This window comes from Rhinopithecus bieti, unplaced genomic scaffold (genome assembly GCF_001698545.2).
Source record: "Rhinopithecus bieti isolate Rb0 unplaced genomic scaffold, ASM169854v2 scaffold_73632, whole genome shotgun sequence".
In the NCBI taxonomy this organism is placed as follows: Eukaryota; Metazoa; Chordata; class Mammalia; order Primates; family Cercopithecidae; genus Rhinopithecus; species Rhinopithecus bieti.
The window spans coordinates 22,337-32,534 of NW_016827332.1; the positions used below are offsets into that span (position 1 = coordinate 22,337).

At 44.2% G+C, this 10,198-nt stretch overlaps 1 protein-coding gene and 1 pseudogene across 1 annotated transcript in view; one reads left to right on the forward strand and one right to left on the reverse strand.

The window, feature by feature from the left end:
• Window positions 1–654: 654 nt before the first annotated feature.
• The window catches only part of TMCO1 (transmembrane and coiled-coil domains 1), a 96,337-nt gene continuing 86,793 nt past the window's right edge, over window positions 655–10,198 (forward strand). The window contains exon 1 of the mRNA XM_017863774.1: window positions 655–1,053. Coding sequence (XP_017719263.1) covers window positions 655–1,053 — 399 coding nt within the window. The remainder of the gene's footprint in view (window positions 1,054–10,198) is intronic.
• On the reverse strand, window positions 8,184–8,618 carry LOC108523251 (60S ribosomal protein L26-like; annotated as a pseudogene).

The following is a 10,198-nucleotide window of genomic DNA, read 5'->3' on the forward strand; positions in this document are numbered from 1 at the left end:
TTACCCGGAAACCCCTGTAATCCCCAGCCCTTGAGTGCAGCCCCAAACGGGGCTCCCCTTCCCCGGGATGCCGCCTCGCGCGTTCCCGCCACCCTCGCCCTCCCGGCCGCGCTTCCCGGCTCGCTCCGCCCTCAGCACCGGGCTGCGCCGCTAGGCGAGCACGTCTGTGCCAGACCGGGCTGGGGTGGGGGAGTGGGGGGGCTCATCGGGGTTCGTAGGGGTCCTGCGGAAAGCCCTCTCCCCAACACTGGACTTGCAAAACAATAAGCATCCGCTTCCCTGCCCTTCCCCATAGGACCCCGGCCACGAGATTATTAACGGCAGGGGGAGAAAAGCGAGGGGAGCCATCCCAGCCCTGGCGATCTTAGCGGCGTACCCCCAGAACCTCCATGGGCCCGAGCTTCGGCCGCCCCACCGCAGGGGCGCTCCCAAAGGCCGCGCGGGGCGCACTCAAGGGCCGTTGGGAGCGGCCGGCCGGGAGCGGAGGCGCGCGGGCCACGCGGTGCGGCAGCAACTGACATGGCCCGCGGCCGCCGGCACATCGCCGCCGGGACGCGGAGCCGGGAAGCGCGGCTTGGGGCCCGCCGTACCTTGCCGTGGCCGTTCCCCCTGACGGCCGATAAGGAAGGGCTCGCCGCCGTTGGGCCCCTGCTGATGGTTTGCAGGGTCTGCTCGCTGTCCCCGGCCATGGTTGCCGCCGCCCCTCCTCCCGCTGCCTGTGCGAACGGACGCACGCTCCCCGCCCGCGCCCGCGTCGGCCTCCCTCCGCTTCCCGCAGCCGCCGCTGGGCGCTGCCGGGGCCGAGGCTGCTGCCGCTCGCCTGCGAGCCGCCCGGAGCCCGGTGATGGGGCTGGGTTTCCCGGAGGAGCCAAGAGCCTTCCTTTGCCCGCAGCGGCCGGGCCGGTTTACATCCCAGGCAGAGGTCAGCGTGATGCTGCTGCTCCAATCCGGGCGGGCAGCGTGCTGCTATTCGCCGAGGCGGAGGCGGCGAGGCGTCTGGCCCCAGCCTCCGCCCCTCCCGGGCCCCGCCGCCGCCCGAGGTCTCTGCGAAAGGTGTGAGCCCGACCCTCCCTTCCTCCCACCCGCTCGCTTAACCCTTTTTCCGACGCGCCCTAGCGGACCCTGGGGGAAAGAAACAGGCTGTTCTGTGTTTCAATTTGGTATGCTACCACCTATTTCAGAAGGGATAAAAAGCTTGAAAGAATTAATAGGCAAATTAAATAAGAAGGAATGGCCCAGGTTTGAGAAGCAAAATTTGAGCAAGCTTGGAAGATTAGGGTGGAACAAAGAGTTAATGTCATTTACCCATTATCCAGACTAAAAACTTGTGTTTCCAAAAAATGTGGGTTCTTTTTCCCTTCTCCCGTTCGCCAAGATAATATGTCAGCCTCTGGCTTTAGATATTTCCTGTCTTGGAAACCTCCCAGCGCCATCCTTTTTAGCAGGCCTGTCCTCTTGCGACTCTACAGAAGGGCAGTTTGAGGGGCTTATCTGAAAGGTGCCCTCCCTTGGAAAAGCAATTCCCTTCTAAACTACAGTATCTCAAATCCCATACACTGAGCTTCCTATGGAGTTAGGGTATCTGAAAACATACTGACATTTTGATCCATTAATACCTTCAATTGAACTAGTTTTCCAGAGATTGGCAATCAGTCACTTAGAAAGGCAGTCTCAGACTCCACCTCTGGAGCCAGATTTCTGCATTCACATCCAGGTCCCTGAGCAAGTTACTTAACCTCTCTGTGCTTCAGTGCTCTCATCTGTTAAATGGGAATAATAATGGCAATTACATCCCAGGATTTTTGTGAGAATTAAATGAATTCGTATGTGTGAAGTTCTCAGAACAGTGTTGGTATAGTCTAGGCCCTATGTTAGTGTTTGAAGAAAAAAGGTCTCTAAAGGGCTGAAACTGGAAAGAGAAGTTTTGCTGGGACATAGGTGAGAGAGGCAGGACTAGCCTAGTAACTTCCAGTCTCTTCTCCTCTAAACTTGGGACTGGTATCAATGAGCTGATGGGGCCTACAATCTAAAACAGAATTTACGTCAATAGCATTATCTTTTGAAACGTAGTAAATTACCTTAAATTGAAAATTATTTTGAAAAAAATAATTTTCTCTTAAGCCAGGGAAATCGAGGCTGCAGTGAGCCATGATTGCCCCACTGCACTCCAGCCTGGTCAGCAGAGCCAGAACCTGTGTCAAAAAACAAACAAACAAACAAACAAAAAAGGATACCAGAAAACACAAACTTTTTTTCACTTTTAAATTACAGTTGACGAACAACACAGGTTCAAACTGGGAGGTTCACTTTTATGCACCTTTTTTTTTTAACCAAAGGCATATGGAAAATACAGTATTTGTGCAGGTTCCCCAGGGCTGACTGTGGGGCTTTATATGTGGATTTGGTTACGTGTGGACTGTCCTCGGACCAGTCCCTCTGCATATATCTAGGGATAACTGTATTTTATGTCACCATCTAACATCAAACTCTGTAGACAGGAAACAAAGATGGGGAGAGTGGCCACTACCTGGTACCCAGAAGCAGGCATTTAGGTGAAGTTTCCTAAAGGTGTGCCTTACCAAATAGCTATGGAGTGGGTGAGTTTTAGGTGATCCTAGAGTTAGCCTCTTCTCCAAAAGGTCTTTTCTCTACTAGATAGATTTATTAGTCCTCATGGACTTTTGTAGAACTCTTTATAACCCATTGGAATTTGGAAGTTGAACCTACAACTGAGGGTTAGCTTGGGGATATTAGGTAGTTAAGGAGAAGAAGAGGAGGATAAAGGAATGCCAAAGGCCAGTGGGGTAGCTCATGCCTGTAATCCCAACATTTTGGGAGGCAGAAGAGTGAGGATCATTTGAGACTAGGAGTTCGAGACCAGCCTGGGCAACATAATGAGACCCCCCCCATCTCCACAAAAGTACAAAATTAGCTGGGCATGGACCTTTTTTCTTCAAACACAGGTGCACACCAGTAGTCCCAGCTACACCAGATATTGAGGCAGGAGGATCACTTGAGCCCAGGAGTTCGAGGTTGCAGTTGTGATCATGCCATTGCACTCCTCTATCAATTGTCTCTTAAAAAAATAAAAGAATGTCATGTCTTCCCTAAACTTCTCTCAAATCTGCACCTTCCTTGTCATTCCTATAGTGTTTCTTCCATAATATTTTATCATAAAAATTTTCAAGCACAGTTGAAAGATTTTACAGCAAACACCAATATACCCACCACCTAGACTCTATCATTATAAACATCATACTATATATATACTTGCTTTAAAACATAACTGGTCATCTACCCATCCCTTTATCCATCAAGGCATTTTTCTTACAGGATTTATTTCCTTTTGCTTTGTTAATTTTAATTGACTTAACTCCACACTGGCTTATACATTTATATATATGTGTATATATATATAACTATAGCCCTAACACCTAGAACAGTTTCTGGCACCTTGTAGTGCCTCAATAAATGAAAAAAGATAATGTCTCATTTCTGCATCTCCCAGGCCCACTGAGCAGAATGACAAGCAAGTGGGAAGCATTTAATACATGGTAAATGAATGAACAAATGAATGAATATGAAGTAAGAAGACACCAACAAGTAAACTTCATTTCTGTCACTTTGGAAGGAAAGGCTTGTTCCCTTGATAGCATTAATGTGGTTACTACACTTATTTCTGAATGTTTCATTTTCCTGGCATTCCAGAGTGACTGTCCCCATCTAATCCTAGTATTAGATACATCTATTGCGTAGTTGAGCTAATTCATTAACTGAGTTAATTCTCCATACTTCTCCGCACTTTCTTTAATAACTATAATATTTGACCTCTGTGCATGAGTTAATATACATGAAAGTGTCTGAAAAAATGAAAAGCATTCTATATAAAGGTAAGGCCTAATTAGCAGAGGGCAGCCATCTGTACTCTGTACTCCCTGTTTTTCTTTCTGTTTCCTATCCCTAGGGCTGGCTTGCCTACATATAAGGAAATTACCCGTGTCCATTTAAATTATGAAGAGTACTCTCAGCTCCAGTGACCTCAACAAGGACTTTCACATCTCTGCCCCCTACAAAGCAAGGCAGGCTGCCTGTTCTATTCCCTGTGCTGTGTCATCCTCTCTTGGGAGCTTGGTCACCAAATCCCATAGCTAGGAATGTTCAAATCACATTTGAGCCTACCATAACAATTACACTGCAGATTCTGAATTAAGTGATTCTGAGCTGTCCTCCTTCCCCTCCTACTTAAAAAAAATTGAATTTTTTGACAAAATTCAGAGTTAGAACAGATCCAAGGAAATACATTTTCTTGGTATCTGTGATGATTTTTTTTTTTTTTTCTTTTACAGATTTCAGTCTGATCGAGTTCTGGCCTAGTTAACATTTGGGGATGAAGTCAGCATGAGTATGCAAGTGCAGCTGTAGCCAAAGAACAATAAGAGACATTGCTGTTGACAGTCCTTTGTCTGCCTGCCTTCTCCCCTTAAGTAGCCATAGTTCTGAACTAGACAAGGAATGTTACATTTTGCACCCAACTGAAGTGTTGTTCTACCTCTAGGTGCTTCATGCACCATGATCAATTCTCTGTTTTTTTATCTCATTCCCCAGCCAGAAAAATAGATGTTATCACACTTCATCATGTATCTGAAGCATTTTCGTTCTCTGTATTACCTTTCTAATTACTTTCCACCTTTTATCAATCAGCAATTGCTTTGTCAGATCATAAGCACTGTTATGAAAAGACGGCTGGTTGATGTTAAAGCTCTCTGACCTTAATCAGTCACATCCAGCTCTGTGACCTTAATCAATTCATTATCAGGTACTGTTAGGCAGCACAAAATAGTGCAGTGTCAGACCAGCAGCAGCAGCATCTGGGAATGCAAACGCTTAAGCACCACCCCAGAATTAGTAAATCAGAAATTCTGTGTGTGGAGCTCCACATTCTGTGTTTTATAAGCCTTCCAGATGATTCTCATGCCCACCAAATTTCGAGAACCACTGTTCTGGTGCAAAGAAGATGAATATGTTTTAGTCAGAAAACAAAGATTTATAATCTTGCTTTGTTACTAACTTTATAACCTTTGACAGGTTACATAATTATTTTTTCTTTTCTTTTTTTTTTTTTTGAGACAGAGTTACTCTGTTACCCAGGCTATAGTGCAGTGGTGCTATTTTGGCTTACTGCAACCTCCGCCTCCTGGGCTCAAGCAGTCCTCCCGCCTCAGCCCCCAAAGTAGCTGGGACGACAGGCACCAGCCGCCACGCCTGGCTGATTTTTGTACTTTTGGTAGAGATGGGGTTTCACCATGTTGCCCTGGCCGGTCTTGAACTCCTGAACTCAAGCTATCTGCCCGCCTCGGCTTCCCAAAGTGCTGGGATTATAGGCATGAGCCACCACACCAGGCCAGGTTACATAATTTCTATAAACCTCAGCTTCTTCAACTGCTGAATGATACCTCGCTCATAGGATGGCTATGAAAGTAATGATATACATTAGTACATAGTAGTTGTTAAATAAATACTATTTCCCTTCCCCCCCATTTCTGTCATAGCTCTCTGATTTATCACACATGTCCACCATTTAGAGGTCAGGAATTCCAAAAATAAGACTTCCTAATCCCCAAGGGCACTTTTTTTTTTTTTCCTTTTTGAAACAGGGTCTCACTCTGTTACCCAGACTGGATCATAGCTCACTTGCAGCCTTGACCTCCCCAGGCCCAAGTGATCCTCCCACCTCAGCCTCCCAAGGAGCTGGGACTACAGATGCGCACCACCATGCCCGAGTAATTTTTGTATTTTTTGTAGAGATGGAGTTTTGCCATGTTGCCCACGCTGGTCCCGAACTCCTGGTCTCAAGTGATCCTCCCGCCTTGGCCTCCCAAAGTACAAGGGCACTTTTGAATAAAAATTAAAAATTAATGTCCAGAATGGGCCCCCTCCAATGTAGATTTGTGGTTGCCTATGGCTAGGGAGGTTAGTGGGGGAAATGGAGAGAGACTGCTAATGGGTCCAAGATTTCTTTCAGGGTGGAGGAAATGTTTTAAAATTGTCGTGATGGTTGTACAACTTTGAATATAGTAAAAACCATTGAATTGTACAACTTAAATTGGTGAATTGCATGTTATGTGAATTATATCTTAATAAAGCTGTTATTAAAAAACAAAATCAGTGTCAACCAGGCTAGAAGAAAGAATTTTAAGAAATGGGAACAGAAATGGGCAAAAGCAAAGAGAAATGACTGAGATTTAAAAAGACAGCGTCAGAGAACGTAGTAACCTGTAAGACATTACGCAAATGTAGGTTATTAATTTGGTGGAATTTAACATACACCCTCTCTCAGCAAAGATAACAGTCATTCAAGGGCCCTTAAATTTTAGTTGGCCCAACTTCAGAAATCTCATAAGAAAAAGCCTTCACAGAATTGAAAAAATTAACATACAGATTTTAGTTCTATAGAGATTTTCTGATTTTTCTCTCCCTTGCCCATACCAGGACACTTTATAATGTGATTCTTTGAAAATAGGCTGAGATAAAGTCAAGAGTTCTGTTGTCTTGCCCAGCCAGTTACCAGCACCTGATAAGAGCAGGCCCCAGAATCCATGTTTTATTCACCATGTTCTAAGCTGTTTGGCTTCATCCTATTCACCTAGACCCATATCTGATCCTTTACTTCTTTTCCTGTCACCAGACTAAATCGTTGCTATCCCACTTTTCTGCAATGACTTCCTTCATTTTCCCTAATTAGTTCTTAGGTTACTGTCTCTGCAGATAATCTACTAGTACCTCTTCCCTCCTCATGTGGCTGATGCTGTTTCCATCAGAACATAATGGATGCATTATAGTTAGTGATACAGAGCTGGGATTAGGGTGAGACAAGGGATGTGCCTAGAGTGCAAAAAGTGAGGAGGCACCGACTCTTGGGTTGAGCAAGTACAAGTGCAGTGTGGAAAAGGAGCAGCTCCTTCATACCTACATTGCCTCACCCTAGTCTCAGAGCTCCGGTGATTGTAAAGAGGAGAAGCAGAGGATGGTACTGCTGATAGCGTCAACGTCAGAGAAGTAGTTACGTTTAGTCTAGTGGCTTGTATTTGAACTGGTGGCGAAGAATGGCAGGTTTGACTTTCCTCAAGATGATGCGCTGAGGTACCAAGTGATGTTGGAAGCCAAATGAGATTAGGTGGATTAGTTTTTGCTCAGTGTTCATGGTATGTTACTAAAAGTTACTTTGGTGTCTTGAAGCGAACTCTCCCCAGGTCATTAGGAGAGAAGATTAGTTCGGTTTTCCTTCAGAATGAAATTATAGCTGTTCCTGGTGGCAAGGAGGCCTAAGGCTTCAAGTGATGAATGCTAGTGTTTCAGAAATATTTTTAGTCAGAGACACTGAGAGGCAAACAAAAGCAACAGACTCCCCAGGAAAACACGGTGTATGCACACACAAATAGAATGTTGAGGATAACTCGAAAGGGTTCAGAGATCACAAGAACCCCATTCATGAAGAACTCCAAAGATCCTTGATTAAGAAACCCTGGTGTAACTGGAGAGGCCTTGAACTGAAGAGAGAGAGTCAGTTAAGCAAGTTCTCCTTTCAGGGTGGTGGAAGAGACTGGTTTGAGCCCTGGATACCTCTCCTGAGAGAGTTTGCAAGATCTTCAGCTGGTTAGGTCATCAGAACTAGAGAAATAAGATTTAAAAATTATGTGTGTATCTGTATCTACATCTATGTATATATCTACATTACATATATATTTATATTATATGTATCTACATTTTATATATATACATCTACATTACATATCTATATGTGTGTGTATATATATATAAACACACACTTTTTTTTTTTTTTTGAGACAGGGTCTTGCTATGTCACCCAAGCAGGGGTGCAGCAGTAAAATGTCAGCTCACTGCAACCTCTGCCTCCTGGGCTCAAGCGATCCTCCCACCTCAGTGTCGCAAGTGGCTGGGACTACATTTGCGTGCCACCACACGGGGCTGATTTTTGTATTTTTTATAGAGACAGGGTTTTGCTGTGTTGCCCAGGCCGACCTCGAACCCCTAGACTCTAGCAATCTGTCCACTTTAGCCTGCCAGAGTGCTGAGATTATGGATGTTAGCCACTGTACCCAGCCGATATCTTTTCTTTTTTTGTCTGTTTCAAGTTTTAATCAAAACTTGTATATAAGATTACTTCATTCCTGCATCTTATCAGTTGTTTCTTCCTGGTATTTGCCCTTTTCCTTTCCTACTTGGGGAGATTTGGCTTTCCGTTCAAGGATCTTTTCGCGGTCTTTGTCAAGTTTTAGTCTAGTGATAACCTTTATGGGGTGAATGCATATGTGGACAGTTGTGCCATTAGCCTTTTCTCACTGCACCCATTCAGTGTAGATGACGTATTTCTTCCTGTAAACCTGGACTACTTTACCAATTTGCTGACCTTTCTAGTGTCCTCATACAACCTGAACTCCATCATCCTTTTGGATGGGCATGAATCACACGTTGTACTTCTGTCTCAGCTCTTTGGAAAGAGGGGAAGACATAATCTTCCTGTGCATGTGGGAAGGTGCATTGAAATGCCTTTTGCGATTTTTGCTTCGGTCGGAAGTCACAAAGGGATTGAACTTCATTTTGGCTGCTCTGTCACCCAGACTGAAGTGCAGTGGTACGATCATAGCTCACTGTAATCTCAAACTCCTGGCCCCAAGCAATCCTCCTGCCTCAGACTCCCGAGTAGCTAGGACTACAGGCATGCACCACCATGCTCAGTAATTTTTTTATTTTTTGTACAGACAGGGTTTCACTATGTTGCCCAGGCTGGTTTTGAACTCCTGGCCTCAAGTGATCCTCCCAAAGCTCAGGGATCACAGGTGTGAGCCACTATGCCTGGCCTATGCACTGTGTGTGTGTGTGTGTGTGCGTGTGTGTGTGTGTGTGTAGATATATATATAAACGTATATATATTTCCTCCCAAAGTGCTATGTAATATATACACACACACACATATGCATACATACATATTTTGTATACATGTAAATGTGTATATAGGCGTGTATCTATATCTGTAAATATACACATGTATTTTGTATCTTAAGATAGAAAAGAGGTTAAAGGGATAAAAAATGTTTAAAGGGATATAGCATTTTAAATGTTAAGCTATTAACCAATGTTAGCCAAGAGAACATAATCATCTTGATTAACATCTAAATAAAAGCTCTAGGACATCATTCAGCAGCATTTTTCCTAGCCCCAAACTGGAAGTTTATAAAGTAGAATACAAGAAAATATAAAATCAATATGACATTAAATTATAATAAGAATACAATAGAATAAAATAACCCCTTATTTTAAAATAATAATAAATAATCAGCTCTAGTCAAAACTTGAACAATTCCTCTAAAGATTATTCCTATTTTTCTTTCCAGATTTCATTTTTAATTCAACTTTCAGAATGTATAACAAATTACCTGATTTAATGAAATTATCATCATCATCAACAACAAAAAACCTTATTTTGCCATTCCATTCCTTAAGGCACATACTTCTACTACTTTGAGACCCATCATTTCAATGGAAGTTAATAAACCCAACACTGACCTCTTCTCTTAGATCAGCCCTGGCCTGCAGAGGAGAGCCAACACGAAATTTCTTAGGATCAGTGGTACCTCTCTTCCAACCTATTCCTGATGGCTTTAGCAGTGTGTCCTTTAGGCCTTCCAATGGAACATAATTATCTGGCTGGTCTTCTTGCCTTACATATCAGTTTCGGCATGCCCACCTTCTTCTGAGGTTTGGCAGGGCAAGGCAGGTATTTCCATTTCCCTGAGATTTGGCCATTGTTTTTTCCAGGCTTCTTAAATCCTTGCAGCAACTTTGCTCCATCTCCCGGAGATCCTGGTAGACTATTAAATCTTTTGTCCTGAGAAAGTACCCCCACATCAGTGAATTCTTGCTTATCCAGTCTTCCATTCTGACATCCTTGATTAAACATCCTCAAATGCTAATCCCAGGAATAATCCCCTGACTCCTGCTAAGTCTTGCTTTTTTTTTTTTTTTTTTTTTAAAAAAAGAGTCTCCCTCTCTCTCCCAGGCGGGGGGGCAGGGGTGCAATCTTGGCTCGCTGCAACCTCCGTCTCCCGGGTTCAAGTGATTCTCCTGCCTCAGCCTCCTGAGTAGCTGGGACTACAGACGCATGCCACCACGCCTGGCT